This window comes from Camponotus floridanus, unplaced genomic scaffold, assembly GCF_003227725.1.
Source record: "Camponotus floridanus strain SB8 unplaced genomic scaffold, Cflo_v7.5 scaffold35, whole genome shotgun sequence".
Classification (NCBI taxonomy): Eukaryota; Metazoa; Arthropoda; class Insecta; order Hymenoptera; family Formicidae; genus Camponotus; species Camponotus floridanus.
Genome location: NW_020229492.1, coordinates 1,199,846 through 1,220,207, shown reverse-complemented (window position 1 = coordinate 1,220,207; position 20,362 = coordinate 1,199,846). Strand labels below are relative to the sequence as shown.

Sequence of the window (20,362 nt, the reverse complement as noted above, 5' to 3'; positions counted from 1 at the left end):
AGATTTAGTCTTTTTTTTTTAAAGCACCAAACCTCTTTGCAGACAGATGTTTCATGAAAGGAAGGCTTTTTTGTGAAAGGATCGAATTTACAAAGAGACCGCGAGACATATGTATTGTCGCGCACATACGTTATTACGATTATGTCACGGATGAGAATAGCCGAGATCAAAGTGTTGCTAAAATACAAAAGAAGAGAGAGAGCTCCGCGATATTTCCTCGGCGAGTAAGCCTTTAAAACCGTTAGTTACGCCAATGAATCACCGATACACGGTTTAATGCATCGGATTCGTGGAATTGCATCGCCACCGGTGCTCGCGTCCTTTAGTCACGTGTTTTTACAGCATTCGCCGAGTGTGCGACATTATCGCGGACGGCAATAATAGCGCGGAAAGTAAATTATCCGTGATTTGCGAGCGGCGTAATGCGCGCGATTAACATTTTAATAGCGAGTTTTATTCGTCGCGCGACTTGGAGTCGTTTGTGCGAATCGCCCACACGTGCGCACATTTTTCCCCTTGTGTTTCTCTCTCCTGCCAACCCCCTCGCTACCTCGTTTCTCTCTGTATCGTCCCACATCGAGAAGTATCGGGAGAAATCGATGAGAGCCGAAACGTTGCATTTTAAAAAGCTCAGCTTTGTCGAAGGCTCCTGGCATCTGGCGTAGGTCCGTTAACCGTGCCATGCCATGTTTTGTTTGTCGGTCTGAGAAAAAAACTCACTCGTTAGCGACGATTTAGTCCGCGGCAGATGAAGGGACCGCTAATGAAATCGGGACGCTCGACGCGCTTCCGATTGTCGACGGGGTGAAATTTAATTTGAGGAAACACTCGAATGTATATTTAGAGGAAACGAGAGTCTCTTGACTAATAAAACACAAAAGAGTACTCTCTAAAAGTGAATCAGTGTATTATCACCGAAAAACAGTAAATAGTCACTGATGACAGCGGTTATAAGTACAGCACTGTAAATCAGTGATATTTTATTGAAAGAATCAGTTAATAATTTTGACTGTTTTAATCAGTAATATTTCTCAATATCAGTAATATTTCTTTCGTTATTGTCAGTAATATTAAACTACAATTCATCTCTTTATCTATTTCATGTAAAATTAAAAATTGTATTTATATTTACTAAATATTTATTATATTATATTTATTATATTAAACATTTTATTTCATTTATATTACATGCATATTGAACTTGTTATTTTAAATAGATAACGAATAATTTTCATTAAGTCCCCAGACATTTATTTGTCCGACTTATAAAGATCGATTTAATATCTGAAGCCTCTCTATTGAGTGAGATTGTATCAGAAATTAAATCGAAATAATACTTCTGATTTTAAATGTTGCTCTTTGCAAACTTTAAATAATTCTTATGACTAAAATTAAATACGAGAGAAATAGCAATCATAGCGATAAACGAACGAACTAGCGATTACTGGTTTTACAGTGAATTTTATTTTAACTGATCATAATTAGTGAGATATAAGATAAAATAATACAAAAAAATAAGCGTTTCCACTGAAGATCAATAAAATACTCACTGATTCTCAGAGAAATCTTATTTTACTGTTTAAATTAGTGATATTTTCACTGATATTCACTTTTAGAGAGTATAATTCGGGGATTCTAAATTTAATTTATAACATCGGGATTTCTAACATCGGGAGCTTGCCCTAGGAATAATTTTCAGTAAAAGACGGTTATAAAGATGGGGTTGTAAAAGAGTGAATTGAGATTCAGCGTATTTGGAGTGTCAAGCGGTGGCGATCGCGGTGGAGATTGTCGAGGGGTGTCATTCATGCAAGATAGCATGCGATCCCGCGAATAAATGCGTACGTATGCGTGTGTACGTGAATGTATGCGTGCGTGTAATTCGGTAGACAATACGACAAACAATTTTCTGGCAGTACAGTTCTGGCAGTACACCACTTACAGGGATGGAGGCGGGCTTGTTGACCACGACGACGTCCTCGTCCATGTGTATCACCGTGATCGGCTCCGAGGTGACAGGCACCTCGTGTCTGCAACACACCAATCGCAACCAGCTTAACGTGGCTTTGTTCCGTTTGCACGTCTCACATATACATACGTACGTAACGTGGACGCATATATAGGGTGATTCATTTTAATCTTGACAGGCAAATATTTGGAAAAGTATGCGAGATACGAGAAAATGTTTCGGACAAAAGTTATACGGTTTTAAGGGAGGTATAAGATGGTGTCATTAATTTGATCTTAAATAGTTACTTGAAGCTCATGTGAACGTCATCCTCAATTTTTTTAATGGAACCGCCTATTTTTGATTACTTATTCTTGTAGCTTATCTCGAGAGCTTTCCAAAACACTATAATAAAGTATTTCTTTATTGAGTACTTTTCGAGTTATGAGGCTTGAAATAATTTTTTAATTTTACATAAACTGTAAAATATCTTGTAAAATATTAATTTTTCGATTATCTTATCTTAATACTTTTATGTACAAAATAATGAGAGGAATCAATTGGTGTAAAGAAAACACATAATTGTTTCGAAAAAAAAATATGTAATTTGCAATTAACAATTACATATTTTTTCTTAAAAATAACTGTATGTTTTCTTTACACCAATTGATTCCTCTCATTATTTTGTACATAAAAGTATTAAGGTAAGATAATTGAAAAATGAATATTTTACAAGATATTTTACGGTTTATGTAAAATTAAGAAATTGAAATAAGATTTCAAGCCTCATAACTCGGAAAGTACCTAATGAAAACTAACTTAATTATAGTGTTTTGGAAAGCTCTCGAGATAAGCTATAAGAATATATAATAAAAAATAGGTAAAAAACGGTTCCATTTAAAAAATTGAGGATAACCTTCACGTGTCCTTCAACTATTTAAGTTCAAATTAATGACACCATCTTATGTCTCCTTTGAAACCATATAACTTTTGTCTAAAACCTTTTCACCGAAACCGCCACGGTTTCGAGATATTCGAGTGTTAAAATGGGACACCCTGTACATATATATATATATTCATACATGTGCGTAAATTCGTATATCGCAGTGATATTCGCGCGACAGGCAGTATTACACTACTTGTGGGAAGCACGGGTGTAGGTGTGTCGACCGACTCGAATAGAAGCTAATCGACAGGTGATCACCGATGTGTAATATCGGGGGGAGGGGGACAAGCGCCGTGTTCGATCGTTCGATTCGATAATCGCGAGCCGCCAGCCGTATTCGATTGTCGTTACCGATTTTTCGCGGTTGCCCCGGCTGCGTTTAAAACGCGGGCGCCGAGATATTCGCGCTTTTACGTTCGCTACACTGTAAAAAAAATATGTAAAATTACACATATAATCAGTGTAACAATTACGCTATTTATAACGGAAATATATAAATTCATGTACTTTTACAAAAATTAGTTTTTTTACTCTTTATTGTGCAAATATTCGTTTATATTTGAGAAATTACAAGGTTAAAAGTGTAATTTTTGGATTTTATGTAAATGTACAATTTTTTGTAACATTTATATAAAATTTAAAAATCACACTTAATAAACGAATATTTACACAATAAAGAGTAAAATAACTAATTTTTGTAAAAGTGAAATGAATTTATATACTTTCGTTATAAATAGCGTAATTGTTACACTAATTATGTATGTAATTTGAAATTAAATTTCATATATGAAATTATATAAATATATATACAAAATGTATTATTACATAAACATTTCTAGAATTCTAACATGTAAATTTATTAGTACAAGATGCTTACTTACCATTTAAGATAATAATTTTATCTACGAAATGTAAATTTACTAATGCATGTAAATATACACCTTTAATAGTTGGTCTCAGTATTACCCACTATAATAGTTGTAAATTTACACAACAAATTTTTACAGTGTATATTCCGCGGATCGATGGCGACGAGGCGCGCAAAAGTTGCACCGGCTGGCATTTTCGCACGCGCGTGCGAAGCCGGATAACGTAAAGTGCCGACACGGCGATTCAAACACGGCGTTGCGCTTTTATCCAACATTAAGATAAACAAATTAATCCGCGGCTAAGGGACGGGGCGAGGTGGAAAGCGAGAGAGAAAGGGGGAGAGGGAGAAAAATGAAAAAAAAAAAAAAAGAAATATGCGGGGCAGAGGTGGTGCATCTATTCGCGACGGCCTCAATTATGCATCCCATCCACCTAATGCATTTCCACTTGGCGAAACTACCAGGACCGCGAACGTGCGTCCTATGTACGTGCATTTTTTTTCCACTCGAGCAATAAGCGAACTTGAAGAGCGCGGAGAGAAAGGATGAGCCTTCGGCGCTTCGAGATTGAATTTGCGAAGTCTTTTTTCGTCACCTTGCAAAGTGCCACGTTCGCGGTAAATGGCGTTTGCGATAGCTGCGAATATCGAATAAAACACGCGGCAAACAGAATTCAATTCGGCGAGCAAGACGTGTTCGTAAACTTGACAGATTTTCGCGGGGAAAATGGCGGCTCCCGAAAATCGAAGGCTAATCGCGAATCGATGGCATCGTTAGAGCTCCATTCTCAGAACCGGTCTTGGGAATGGATTGGACGAGCCGGGTGAATCGCGAAAAATACTAAGTCGTAAAAATAGATCGAGGGTACATTTGCAATGGCATTTCATAGTTAAATGAGACAAGCTTATTTTCTTTGAAAATAATATCTGCGGTAGTACTTTTCCAAAAGGCATATTTTAATTTATAATTTAATTATGCATAATTAAATTATGTGCTTGATTAAATTGTAAATTTAATTAACGGGACACGACGGTCTCTAAGACCGCCTCGAGTTGTCCATTATATCACGTGCATAACATTAACAAAACCATGATGTTAGTCACGCACTATTCTAATGTTTCAGCACTGCTCTATCAGACGTTACGTACATGTATTTACCGTCCTTTCCCTTTAAGACGGAAAGTGAATCACTGAAAACACGAATAATCGAGGCTTGTATACTTATCCTGCGCCCTTTACAGTTTTGTTCGATATATTCCACTCCCCTTTTCGCCTACGAGTCTCTCTTTAAGGCGAATTATTCACGAGGGCCAAATGTACTATGCATACGAAACCCGGAATAAGTAACTTCTTCCAATTGGCTGACACGATATTATGCAACCTCACAACGAGAGGTAATAAATCGCTTCCGTCTCGTAAATCACATTTCCGCCCCAACATTTCGGCTTCGCCACTTTCAAAGTATCTTTGCATATACAGACATGCATACACGCTTATATATCTCCTCTCGCCTCTTAAAGTTCGCGACAGAATTTCGAAGCGTGTCACATAAAGGGGAACATTAAATCATATATATTCGATCCTGTCGAGATGGCGGTGGATAACACAATGTGCTTCGCAGAGAAATGTAATGCTTCTCTTATCCTATCTTTAGTGACGCAGGCAACTATTCCAGGTGCTTTGTCGCCTCTGTAAAGAGAGAGAGAGATTCGCTTTCTCCCTCTTTTTCTCTCCTTTTACCATCCATTCCTTACTAATTTTATTCATCAATCTCCAAATAAAGGATATATATAAAATCCAACACTGAGAAAAATCGTTTGATTGTATTAACAAGACGTATATGATTGAAGGCATTTTGGTTAAATCAAACAAGAATTTCGAGTTATCATGATTCGATTTTTTTATAACTAGAACGTTTAATAGATTTTACTATAAGGATTTGGTTAGTATTTTCTGGTTGGATCTATCAAATTTCTTTTGCTTGCTTCTTAACTTAACTCGTATTCAATATTTGCCATGAAATGTATATAAAGAACTAGTATTAACATTAAATCCAAAGTATATTTTTTTTCTCTTACGAGCAGTAGTGCCAGAAAGAGGATGCTAGCTCTCTGATTGTGTGTGTTTGAGCTGCATCCTCTTCTTGCGTCACTGTTTATCAGTTTAATTTTTAACTGAATTTAAAATAATTTATTCAATAATCTGGATTGAATTTATCCAATAATCTTGTTGGAATTCAGAATATTAAACAGACTTTTGAGATTAGATGGAAAAAATTTTAGACGACTTGATGCGAGTTTAGTATTAACCAGAAAATTTGGTAAATTTAACAGAAAGAAATTAATCAGATTCATCTGATAATTCCTATAAGAATTCTGGTTCGTCTATTTTCCAACAAACATACTGATTGAATTTATACTGACAGAATTCTAATTAATGCAACCAGATTTTTTTCTCAATGTGCAAATTTTAGGAGATGATTCTTTGTCGAAAATTAAGGGAGGTTTTTTATATAAATATATACTTTTACATCTCTTCCCTTATACTCCTCCAAAAATGGGGGTAAAAATTAGGTTTTTATTTTTTTCTCAAATTTGGAACGAGTTAAAGAAATGAAATTAGGTGGATATTTTCTACTAATAAAAAGGTTATTTATTAATTTTTTTCAGCCTCTCGTATTGTTACAAAGGGATGAAACTAGCAACCCCTATTTAATTTTTTATTAAAACTTTTTAATATTTATGAAAAACCTTGCTTAATTTTCGAAAGAATCCTCTCCTAAAATTTTTTGCACTTATTAAGAAACACCTGTACTCAGAGAAAAATATCATTCTACTGCCAAGAAAAGCGATTGCTCAGTTTATTTTTCTTCTTTTAAGTAATAATTTTCTTCAACAGAGAATATATTCTTGATAATAGCCTTAAAATCTATTCATCACAAGTGTTGGAAAATCTCACTATCATATAACTCTATACTCAAGAAGAATATATTTTCTCTTCAAGAATATTATAAAATTGTGTCAAAGAAAAATCAAACTTACTTTATGCCAACTCTTGTAGTAAGCAAACCAAATTTTTCTTTTAATTTAATATTCTTGACTAAAACACTGCACTTACTAAAATTCAGAATATATTCAATGAAATTTAATGCTTGTAGTGAACTTGTGATATATTTGCGGATATACAAACTTATGATATACTTAAAATAAATAATATTTACTTGAAAATAGTATACATTTTTCTCTGTGTACAAGAATTCTGGTTCATCCATTTTCCAACAGACTGGTTGAATCTACCAGAATTCTAATGCAGATTTCGTTCTCAGTGAATAGAAAACATAAATTTTCCACTTTAATTCGAACCCACAAAACAAAACACATTTATGAAGCTATTGCAAATAGATTTAACGTTAGGCGTTAAGTAATATTTAAATAAAATATATAGAAAATTCGTTTTCATATATCGAATCGATCTGTGGATGTTAAAATTTTTCGAATAAATAAAGTTTCTCTTACATACAACTTTTTTTCTATCAAAAAAAAAAACTCGTCACTTTTCAGTCAGTGTCGGTTCACGAACCAACGATACTAGTCGACGTAGCGTATCCGTCAAAATCAACGATGTAATCGGAGAATCTGCTTCGCGTCCTGATGCATTCGCGAATCCGTCGTCGTTTCTCTCTCGCGACATTTGGAGGAGCGACGTCACAATCGGTTTGCATAGCGCACATCGAGAAACGGCGACAACCGCGGCCCCCCCGAAGTGTCGCGTCTCTTCCAAATTTAACGCGGGTCACATGCCGATGTGACACGCGCGTCTTCGCGAGATATACGCGTCCGTGCAAAAAGCGACCGCATTGACAAATCGGCGGACGGTATTGTACAGGGTGGCCCCGAACGTTCCAGCCAGACTTTGGGATCTTATAGGAAATTTAATTCTGAACAAAAAATTTCCTATAAACATGGGTCGAAGAATGCTTCCTTAAGAAGTTATCGCTCGAAAACCTCTGATGAAGGAGGAGCAAAAGGTGAAAAGAAAATGAAATACAAAGAAAGTGAAAACTAAATAAATTTCTTGAAAAACGTCTTTATTCATTTTCTACTATTACGTGCTATTACTAAAATATTAGTTAAAAAAAAAATTATTTTATTTTCACATAAAAGAAAAAGATTCTTATTTTTTATTTTTTTTCGTTTTTTTTTCAAGAAATTTATTTAGTTTCATTTTCTTTTTATTTCATTTTCTTTTCACCTTTTGCCCTTCCTTCAGAGGTTTTCGAGGGATAACTTCTTAAGGAAGCATTTTTCGACCCATGTTTGTAGGAAATTTTTTGTTCAGAATTAAATTTCCTATAAGATCTCAAAGTCTGATTGGAACGTTCGGGGCCACCCTGTATACGGATCCCCAAGAAAGACAATACCGCGCGCGAGGGGGGGGAGGGAGGAGGGAGGCTATTGTTTGTCAGACGGGAAGAGGGGTGATGCGTGCAAATTTATTTTCGGCGAGGCCGTGCCGTTGCAATAGCGAAAATGCAGTCACCGATGCAGTTCTCGACGACGCTCGTAAACGCGTCAAGCGATTTACCATGCGAGACATGATCGAGAAGTTGCACGGTAAAATATTGCGCGTTTACTTAACCGAGCGTCAGAGAGGAGGACGTGGAGAGAAGATTGAACGGCGCTTTCGAGGACGCCTTTGTTGTTCCCAAAGTCTGCTTCGGTACCGTCGAATATCATTTCGTATAAATGCGCTTGATCGCGTCTTTGATCATGTCGGAGGTCATCATTATTGCAACATTGTACGCGAATATTACGCGTAACCGTAAACACATGACGGAATCCCGAACAAGCGAGAAATGAGGATTATTTTATAATGAAGGAATTTTCGGCAAATTTTGATACATATACACGGAGGTTTACGTTCACACAGGTAGTCTCTAGGATATATAATAGAATAATATTGACTCGACTCACAGGCCGCAATCGATGCAGTTGACGCACTCGCGCGTCTGATTTATACACACGGTGTGTATGTGTATATATATTTCACTTAAAATCATGTTTATTTTAGCAATTTTAAAATTCTCTGTGAATTATATACAACATCCGCTTGCATAAATATATGCGCTCTCAAAATACGTCGGTTACTCCCATTATGCTGCATTTTTTATCATGCTGTTTGATGATTAAATATATGGAAAGATTTATATATATATAGGGGGTGTCCCATTTTAACATTTACATTCGAATATCTCGAAACCATGGCGGTTTCGGTGAAAATGTTTTAAACAAAAGTTGTATGGTTTTGAGGGGGCCATAAGATGGTGTCATTGGTTTTACCTTGAAAAGTCGTTTGAAGATTACGTGAAGGTCTCAACTCCAACTTTTTAAATGGGACCCCCTATTTTTTATTAGATATTCTTGTAGCTTATCTCGAGAGCTTTCCAAAACACTATAATTAAGTTAGTTTTCATTAAGTACTTTTCGAGTTATGAGGATTGAAATCGTTTCTTAATTTTACATAAACCGTAAAATATTTTGTAAAATATTCAATATTTAAAATATTCAATATTTAAATTTTCGATTATCTTACTTTAATACTTTTATGTACAAAATAATGAGAGGAATCAATTGGTGTAAAGAAAAAACATAGTTGTTTCTAAGAAAGAATATGTAATTTGCAATTAACAATTCCATATTTTTTCTTAGAAACAACTATGTTTTTTCTTTACACCAATTGATTCCTTTCATTATTTTGTACATAAAAGTATTAAGGTAAGATAATCAAAAAATGAATATTTTATGGTTTATGTAAAATTAAGAAATTATTTCAAGCCTCATAACTCGAAAAGTACTCAATAAAGAAATACTTTATTATAGTGTTTTGGAAAGCTCTTGAGATAAGCTACAAGAATAAGTAATAAAAAATAGGGGGTTCCATTTAAAAAATTGAAGATGATTTCCACGTGACTTTCAAACGACTCTTCAAGGTAAAACCAATGACACCATTTTATGGCACCCTTAAAACCATACAACTTTTATTTGAAACATTTTCACCGAAACCGTCATGGTTTCGAGATATTCGAGTATGAAGGTTAAAATAGGACACCCTGTATATATATATATATATATGCATCATATATATAATTTTATATTATATATCTTCCCATCCTCTGAATAATATTGACTCTGCTCTCGCACAATCAACGCATTACCGCTCGCCGTACGATTTCATATTTATGTAGCCCGACGTTTATTTCTCCATTTCGCGATATATGACGTGGGAATTTTATCTACCGACTCGGTACGCGTGTTGATCCATACATGCGTACGTGCGTGCGTGCATATAAAAATGTACGTTACATTTTGCATATCAGCGCTCTTGTCAAAAAATTTATTTAAACTCGTGATTCAATCTGTATGAAGCGATGACATGAAAAACTTGCAAAATTGCGATATTAAACCTTCGGTTCGCCTATAATACGCGACATGTGTGATAAATGCGTCACGTTACACGGTCACGAGACACAGTTGCCTTTGATTGCGCATATATATATGTATATGTGTATGCACACTAATTAATATATAATTCACGTACGAATGTGTTGTAATCGCGACCAAAGGCAAGGGAAAGCAACACCTGGCTTTGCCCGTAACCGTATCATTTCATGTTTCGGAACGAGAGATCCACTTCCGCGACGAGAGATTTCGCCAACTCGACTAAAATTGACGATAACGATATTCTAACGTAATCAAGCAGTCCAAAGTGGAGAATTTATCAACGATTAACTCTTTTACGTAACAAATTATTAATGCCGCGAGATTAGCCTTTGAGCGACAGATTAGCAAACTGCGCATTAATTTGTCGTCAATTTTCGTTGCTTGCGCATTTCTGGAAGCCGAAAGTTGAAAAAATAAAGATACTGATGATAATTTGAGGATAATATCATTTTTTCGAATAATATATTATTTGTGCAAAATCGATAATTATTATCCTTTTATTATAATATGCGTGCGCTTGTAGTAATATATATTTTGTCTTCTCGTAACGATCGTTAATTTAACTTAACGACATATTCGATACGCTTGCAGCCCTTCATCGAGGATCGATGTAAACGCATGTTGCTACCAGCTTCCGTCATAGAACCAGTAACAGCTTCATGCATGAAACATCGATTCGGTCCGATACGCTTTAATGTGTCAAAGCGATCCCTGCCCTGGCTAGTGACTATTTGAATCCACCCGTGCGAAATATCAGGCCCTATTGGGACAAAAGCTTGTGTAATGTATAATGTCATTACCGAGATACAGATCGGTCAACTGCGGACGGATTCTCGCAGTCAACTGTCTATCGAGCGACGTCCACTTCCCACAAGATTTGCAAATCGAATCAAGCTAATCAGTTTTATTCAATTACGTTATCATACTTTATTTGTCGCGATTTGTCATTAATTTTCTATAACTATTCAAAACTATATAATCATAAATTAACTCGTAATAATTAATTTTATATGAATAATATAATTAATTTTATATACTTTAATATACAGGGAATAATACTTTAATATACAGGGTGTGTCTGAAATGATGCACTAAACTTTAGGAGTGTATTTTAGAGGTCAAAATAAGACTTTTTTTCTTATGAACATGGTCCGCAAATAAACCCTCCTCCGAGCTAAAATTCGAAAATGTGTGAAATTAACCAAACACCCGCAATTTTATTTATCTCTCAAGAGAAAATGATAGGTAACATCAACAATTTTTTTTCTGAAATACAGCCAATTTTCAATTTTTTCCCCAAACTTTAGAAGCCTCTAGCTCGGAGAATACGCTCCTAAAGTTTAGTGCATCATTTCAGATACACCCTGTATACTGATGTTTCTTAATAAGAGCGAACAATTTTAGGAGATGATTCTTTGTCGAAAATTAAGAAGGATTTTTCATATAAACATTAAAAAGTTCTAATAAAAAATTGAATAGGAATTGCTAGTTTCGTCCCTTTATAACAATACGGGAGGCTGAAAACAATATTAATAAATATCTTTTTACTAATAGAAAATATCCACCTAATTTCATTTCTTTAACTTGTTCCAAATTTGAGAAAAAAATAAAAACCTAATTTTTACCTCCATTTTTGGAGGAGTGTAACTCTACAGGGAGAGATGTAGGAGTATATGTTTATATGAAAAATCCCCCTTAATTTTCGACAAAGAATCATCTCTTAAAATTTTTCGATTTATTAAAAAACACTCTGTATATTATGCATATATTTTTGATATCTCAAATATTATATATCCAATTTTATTGATATCTTAAATATTAGATATCTAATTTTAATATTATATATCTAATTTTCTAAAAGAAAATTAAATTTGATTCCGAGATACATTTCTTTCTTTGCGGACCCATGTTCATAGGAAAGAAAGTTTTATTTTAACCTCTAGAATACGCTCCTAAAGTTTAGTGTATCATTTCAGATACACCCTGTATATTGGATGTTTCTTAATAAGAGCGAACAATTTTAAGAGATGATTCTTTGTCGAAAATTAAAAAAGATTTTTCATATAAATGTTAAAAAAATTCTTATAAAAAGTTGAATAGGAATTGCTAGTTTCATCCCTTTATAATAATATGGAAGACTGAAAACAATATTAATAAATATCTTTTTACTAGTAGAAAATATCCACCTAATTTCATTTCTTTAACTTGTTCCAGATTTGAGAAAAAAATAAAAACCTAATTTTTACCTCCATTTTTGGAGGAGTGTAACTTCACAGGGAGAGATGTAGGAGTATATGTTATATGAAAAACCCTCCCTTAATTTTCGACAAAGAATCATCTCCTAAAATTTGTCGCATTTATTAAGAAACACTCTGTATATTATGCATATATTTTTGATATCTTAAATATTATATATCCAATTTTATTGACACCTGAAATATTATTTAATATTATTTAAATATTATCTAATTTTAATATTACATATCTAATTTTCCAAAAGGATTAAATTCGATTCCGGGATACATTTCTCTCTTATCGTAAAATTACCGCAATTCCCGACTGTTGGCGGAATCTTTCTCCGCTATCTCTCGAGAAAGAATCTCTTCCAGAGTTCATTAAGCTACTTTCTGCAGTAGCATCGTGCAATTTCGCTTCGTTAGGCTCGAACCGACAGCTCGATTTCGAGTAACGGTTAAGTTTCCCAAAGGCACAAAGAGGACGTAAAACGATTATCGAGCGATCAAAACCGCGGGATAGATACTTCGGCACGGTAAAGTTCAGCGGGGCAGCAAGTAGATAGGTAGGTAATCGCGTTAATTCCGCCGGATTGCAAGACGAAACTCGGCGAAGCTCTTGTCAGCGACGGAATGCGCTCTCGGGACACACCGGGGCTAACGTGGAATTTAGAGACACCCCGGCAGTCCCGACACGAGCGGAGGCCGCCTCGCCACGAAAGGAGCAAGGTCGATTGACACGAAGGGCCGCAGCCGGGAATGAGCCGGGTTAATTGCAGTTAGAAACTGTCCGAGTTTCAGACATATTTCCCTAGACTAATACTCTCTAAAAAAAACGTTGTAACGTTATGTTTACACGAATGTGACGTATGAATATCGATTGCAGCTTTTGACACGTGTACTCTTTGTTTTGTATAACTCTGTAAATGTAATTGTTTTACATGTAAATCGATTAATCTCTATATTATTTTTTATGCCAGTTATTTAAAGCGGCTGTTTGCGGAAAGTATTATTTTTCAATTTTATTCGTCGTCGATTTAAAATCCCGAACAGCGAGCCGGATTTGTACGTTCGTTCGTTCGTTCCACATTTTTCGATAAACCGATATTCGCCGGTTATTCAACGTCGTCTGAGAAAAGTGCTTTTGACACTTCATTAGGGAAACGAGTAGAAAATGACAGCGAGAGATGCGGCAAAAAGACGCGCACAGATTATGCTGATCCGGATAACATTACGGTCTCCGATTGCAACTCGATCGGGGGACATTGAATTAGAATTTCATGAGAAGCCTCAATTAGTTTGAGCATGCATAGGTAGGGTAGGGTCCCGCTGGTCGCGGGACTTTGGGGTCGTAGACAAACAGGCCGTAAGACGAGTCAGTGACTTCCTCCGGTAATAGATGCGCCGACTCCTTCTCGCCAACTTTGAATTACAACGTCGCGACCGCTAAATCCACTCGAAGATTAATCCGTTGCAAATTAAACTCGCCAAATATTGTCGGTTTTCATCGTGAAAAACAAACGCTATCATTTCACATGCAATTTTCTTGAGACGGACAACCCTTTATAATATTTTCTCTCGAAAAAATCAATATAAAAAAATTATGAGGTCAATCAAAGTCCTTGTTCAATTTTTTATAGAAATATACACTGAGAAAAAAATCTGGTTGCATTAATTAGAATTCTGGTAGATTCAACCAGTATGTCTGTTGGAAAATGGACGAAACAGAATTCTTGTAGGAATTACCAGGTGAATCTGATTAATTTCTTCCTGTTAAATTTACCAAACCGTTTCACGCAATTTTCCCCTCTTGAGACGGACAACGCTTTATAATATTTTCTCTCGAAAAAATCAATATAAAAAAATTATGAGGCCAATCGAAGTCCTTGTCCAATTTTTTATAGAAATATACACTGAGAAAAAAATCTGGTTGCATTAATTAGAATTCTGGTAGATTCAACCAGTATGTCTATTGGAAAATGGACGAACCAGAATTCTTGTAGGAATTACCAGGTGAATCTGATTAATTTCTTCCTGTTAAATTTACGAAATTTTCTGGTTAATAATACTAAACTCACCAGCACCAAGTCGTCAAATTTTTTCCATCTAATCTCAAAAGTCTGTTTAATATTCTGAATTCCAACAAGATTATTGGATAAATTCAATCCAGATTATTGAATAAATTATTTTAAGTTCAGTTTGTTAGAAATTAAACTGATAAACAGTGATGCAAGAAGAGGATGCAGCTCAAACACACACAATCAGAAAGCTAGCGTCCTCTTTCTGGCACTACTGCTCGTAAGAGAAAAAAATATAACTTTAGATTTAATGTTAATACTAGTTCTTTATATACATTTCATGGCAAATATTAAATACGAATTAAGTTAAGAAGCAAGCGAAGAAATTAATGTAACAACAAATTTTATAGATCCAACCAGAAAATACTAACCAAATCTTTATAGTAAAATCTATTAATAAACGTTCTAGTTATAAAAAATTGAGTTTTATCATGATAACTAGAAATTCTGGTTTGATTTAACCAAAATGTCTTCAATCATATATGTCTTTTTGATACAATCAAACGATTTTTCTCAGTGTACAATTGCAATATATTATTATATTAAAATATATTGATAAATTATATTGAAAATAAATGTTGATAAATTATATTAAAATATATTGCAATTTATATTAAATTTATATGAAAATTTTTTTCAAACAAAGCCACACATACAGTTGAAAGATCCTTACATCCTCAAATTTCCTTAAAGCAGCAAAGAAATAAACGTTCTAAATATAAAAAATTGAGTTTTATCATGATAACTAAAAATTCTTGTTTGATTTAACCAAAATGTTTTCAATCATATACGTCTTGTTGATACAATTAAACGATTTTTCTCAGTGTACAATTGCAATATATTATTATATTAAAATATATTGATAAATTATATTGAAAATAAATATTGATAAATTATAATAAAATATATTGCAATTTATATTAAATTTATATTAAAATTTTTTTCAAACAAAGCCACACAGTTGAAAGCCATACAGTTGAAAGATCCTTAGATCCTCAAATTTCCTTAAAGCAGCAAAGAAATAAACGTTCTAGTTATAAAAAATCGAGTTTTATCATGATAATTAAAAATTCTTGTTTGATTTAAACAAAATGTCTTCAATCATTTATTGATTTTCTCAGTGTACACATTGAAATAAGCAATTATCTTTTTTTCCATCGCGTAAAATAATTCAATTTTCACGCGAACTAACCGGAAGCGAGCGCCTTCGAGGAGACCAAAGGCTTAAGAGAGCGACCGGCGGCGGAGAGAGTGATGCCAGGGTAGGCGATAAAGAGAAGCGTGTCGCGGGTCGAGGGCATGGACTGGAGGCCCCGGCGACAGGTTGATTTATTAGCGTGAACCAGGTTGCACGATGATATCGGCTCGGGGGCGAGGTCGGAGGTCGGCCACCTCCTTCTGCGCTTCGGCCTCCGCTTCGCAAAATACGAAGAACACCCGCGGGTGTCCTGCCTTATCGCGTCCGGATCGCGCACGGAGAATTTCCAGGGGTGCGCCCCGACACACCTGACGCACTTCCTGCGCTGACGCGTTTCCGCCTTGCTTACTCCGATTTATTTTCGGAGTCTGGCGAGCGAAATTCATGAAAAAAAAAAAGAAAAAAAATCTCCCTCCTTCCGTTCGATACTACAACTCATACCTCTCCGATTGAAATGTTTTCCCATGTCCTCCTACAGGTCGTGCTCCGCTTCGTTATGCGCCAGTGTTTGCGCACCCCTGCTCTAGGCTTCTTGCACGCATCTTCGCGATCGATCTTGGCGGTGATTACTGTTGCCGCTCCGAATAGTTCGCCTGGAGAGTCGATCAAAAAGCGGATATTAAGCGGATTATGCGCTTCTTCAACAAACGTTACGATCGTCCGCGAGGGAACGAGCTCGCCAGAAGAAGAGACTCGATCGATGCTGCGAAAAAGCGCTGCAAGATTAATCGCGCGGACGGATGGATCGTGGGCGGATGTGCGTCATCGATTCTACTGCTATGCTACCGATGCGACGATACGGGGGGGACCGCTCTCCTGCGAAATTACACGGCGGGCCCCGACAGGTCGCTCGCTTACGGACAGGCTCTTCCGGCTAATTGAATCATCCTACCCAATTTCCCGCATCGCCGATAGAAGGGAGCGCGCGAGATGGGACGATTCCGGAATGAAGGCCGTGGGCGAGCAAGGTCTCGTCACGCCCATGGGTTTTCTCCAAAGACCCCCTTTCGAGAGGCTGTTCCGGACCATCTATCTCTCGATGCCGGACATTAATTAAAAAATGGAAGAGCGAAAATATGCCGCCGTTGAAATCGTCCACTTAAGGGGATATCCGAGTTCTGTTTTACCGATAAAATGTTATATTTCATTTTTGTCCGAAATCTTTTTATTAGTCGCATAAAATAGTAAATGCTCCTCCCCGATTAAAGTATATATAGAAACGAAGCGGGAACCTCCTGATTTTATATTAAAAATGAAAAAAAATTGAAAAATCGTAAAAAGGTCATAACAATATTTGCTTAATATAAAAGTTTTGCAGTTTGTATGCACAAAATAAGATAGGTTCCCGCTGGAGATTGCTGAGGGAATATAAATGAATTTTGGTTTATATACAAAGCAAGTACGTTGTTACGATTTAACCCCAGAAGTCGATAAAAAACTGTAATTTTTCAATCTTTTCTTAATTTTTAACATAAAATCAGGAGATTCCCGCTTCGTTTCTGCATGTACTTTAATCGTGAAGGGGCATTTATTATTCTGTGCAATTAATAAAATGATTTCGGACAAAAATGAAATATATTTTCGGTAAAACAGGACTCCGGTATCCCCTTAAAGCCGCTGATCTCACGGAACTATTATTTCTAATAATACCGCAAATACATCGCGAACGAACGTTCCTCGCGTTGGCGAACCTTCAGATCTCTATCTTGGTATTCCGCGAGTTAATAATTAGTTACTCGCCTTCAGCCATAATCTATAGATAATAGAATCTTCGTAATTTGCATTCTGTTTATACGAAGGAACCTCTGCTTCTTGTCCCTTGTAAGAAAGTAAGACTCGTCTTACGCTCGCGGTGGATCTGGGACACGTTGTATGACGTCAAGAGTGATAGTAAAAACAGGATAACGCGCTACGATGCCTTTCTCGATAATGCACATGTATCAATTACCACGGTGGCAATTGAGCGCTCAAGGAATCGATTAATCCACGTCTTCGCGAGAGAAACAAACAGCAATTCAATATTGCAGATACAAATATTTGTTATTAAGTTATAAATAGAAAACAGATAAATACTTTATTAAAGTCTTACTGATAATTGTATTAGCACCAATTATTAAAAAAATTATAGAACAGAATTTAACGATTATATAAAGTCGATTAAACACACATTATAACTTTCCATAAATTTCTGAATGATAATAAAAAATATCTGAATAATAATAAAAAATATTTGAATAATAATAAAAACTATCTGAATAATAATAAAAAAATTCTGAATAATAATAAAAAATATTCCGTAATACAGGATGATGATCCTTTAGCGATAAAATAGAAACGAGATATAGGATGGAAAAAGCGATGCGCTATCTTTCGCGAGTAATTATATACCGAGTAATTCGCAATTTGTAACTTTAAGGATTTCTCGGACTGATTGCAATCAGCGAAGATAACGGACGTACTCGAACGATTGCCGATTGCGAAAGATCCGCGACGTTAATCCAGCCACATCGCCGAAGCGCGGATTACGAAAACGCGGCGTCCTTCGTATCTTCGAATGTACCTGTCGTGTCCTTCGAGACCCGTCATTCGTCTTTAGCTTTCTCGCCCTCGAGGCGAGCTCGTCAAAGTTGTTGTTCGCGCTTCCTTTCTTCTCGATCGGCGTGAATTCCCCTCCAGAGAAACGCGAGGCCTTTCCCTTGTCCTCGAGTCGCAGATGAATCCAATAAATTCCACAGCGATTAGATACAATGACGATCCGAGCGAATGACGTAAAGAAAATTTTCGAAAAAAATCAGCTATCTTTCAGGAAAAAAGAAACACGAGAAAACAAAATTGACAAATAAATCAGTTTAAGGATGTATTGGACGGACTCTCAAAAGTTAATCCAAAGTACCAAAAAATTAAAGTTGGGCAGAATACAAATTCTAATTCATCAAAAATTTTTTAAAAATCACGAAATCATACTTCAAAGTATTCTTTAATATAAATAGGTCTTAATTTCCAAGAAAATGTTGCCACGTTTCGTCATCAATATTGCGTCAAACCGATAATCACAGTTATTTTTTAATAATAATTTCAAAACGAGCAAGTAAATCGTTTTAAAACTTTGTGGGAACATTTTTACATGTATGAAGAATATAATATTACAAAACGAGATTTTTATCATTGTTTTTTTATAGTTTGTGAATAATTTATTACCTGTCTCTTGAACGTTTACATAAGATCCTATGTTAAAATCGCAAAATTCAAAAATTAATAACTTTTAAAGGAGCAAGTAAAAAAATTTGAAATAATTTATGACGATTTAGAATGTTATTAAGAATGTTAAATTAAAAATTCACGGCGATCTCATTGATTGTAATATATCTCCAATACATCCTTAAGGATGTATTGGACGGACCGTCTATCTCAAAAGTTAATCCAAAGTATCAAAAAATTAAAGTTGGGCAGAATACGAATTCTAATTGATGAAAAATTTTTTAAAAATCACGAAATCATACTTCAAAGTATTCTTTAATATAAATAGGTCTTAATTTTCAAGAAAATGTTGCCACGTTTTATCATCAATATTGCGTCAAACCGATAATCACAGTTATTTTTTAATAATAATTTTAAAACGAAGAGGTAAATCGTTTTAAAACTTTGTGGGAACATTTTTACATGTATGAAGAATATAATATTACAAAATGAAATTTTCATCATTATTTTTTTATAGTTTGTGAATAATTTATTACCTGTCTCTTGAACGTTTACATAAGATCCTATGTTAAAATCGCAAAATTCAAAAATTAATAACTTTTAAAGGAGCAAGTAAAATTTGAAATAATTCATGACGATTTAGAATGTTATTAAGAATGTTAAGTTAAAAATTCACGGCGATCTCATTGATTGTAATATATCTCCAATACATCCTTAATTGATCAATTTCAGATAATTAACATGTCGAAAACGCTCCGATCCGAGATGAACAGCGCTTCTTTTAACACCAACGATTTTATATATATATAAAAAGAAAAAAACGGCACAAGAGTATCGCTAATGTGAATTGCCAAGTGGGCCATTTCTTTCTTCTGCGCGGGAAATTTGCGTCGACCGCGAGACGATGTTTCCCTTAAGTGCACTCTCTCGTCGGGAAATGGTTTTTTCTACGAGCGTAACAATGGCGATCGCGCGAAATTTTTGCACGTTACGTTCCCGAGAGCGTATAATAAACACGACGTACGTATCCCATGTGCGGCCGTCATCGAAACGTCATAACGACAGTGGAGCGCATCGCGGAGGTCGTCAATTTTACCTTCCATCCGTCCCTGCAATTGGTCGCCTATCGTAACAACCCACGGTCGACGCGATGTTGTTCCTCCTCGCTTCTCTATATTTGTATTCCATCTTTATGCAACGCGCGCACGAACGGACTATTGCGCGCGTAACGTGATTGCTCCGATAATGCAAATACAAACTGCACCGCTGCAGTTCCACCGCGACGACCTGGATTATTTTCGCGATCCCATTTTAATTGCGAGGGTCCGAGCGCGCGCGGCCAGAACAATAATAACTAGCTAAAGTCCGCTGTTGTCCGCGTTCCACCGAGA

The 20,362-nt window shown here is 35.5% G+C and overlaps 1 protein-coding gene across 1 annotated transcript in view; it reads right to left on the bottom strand.

Annotated features, from left to right (window-relative positions):
• Window positions 1-20,362, bottom strand: part of LOC105254334 (RNA pseudouridylate synthase domain-containing protein 2) — a 161,832-nt gene that overhangs the window by 7,344 nt on the left and 134,126 nt on the right. Inside the window, exon 5 of the mRNA XM_025410793.1 lies at window positions 1,943-2,030. Within this exon, the coding sequence (XP_025266578.1) occupies window positions 1,943-2,030 (88 nt within the window). The remainder of the gene's footprint in view (window positions 1-1,942; window positions 2,031-20,362) is intronic.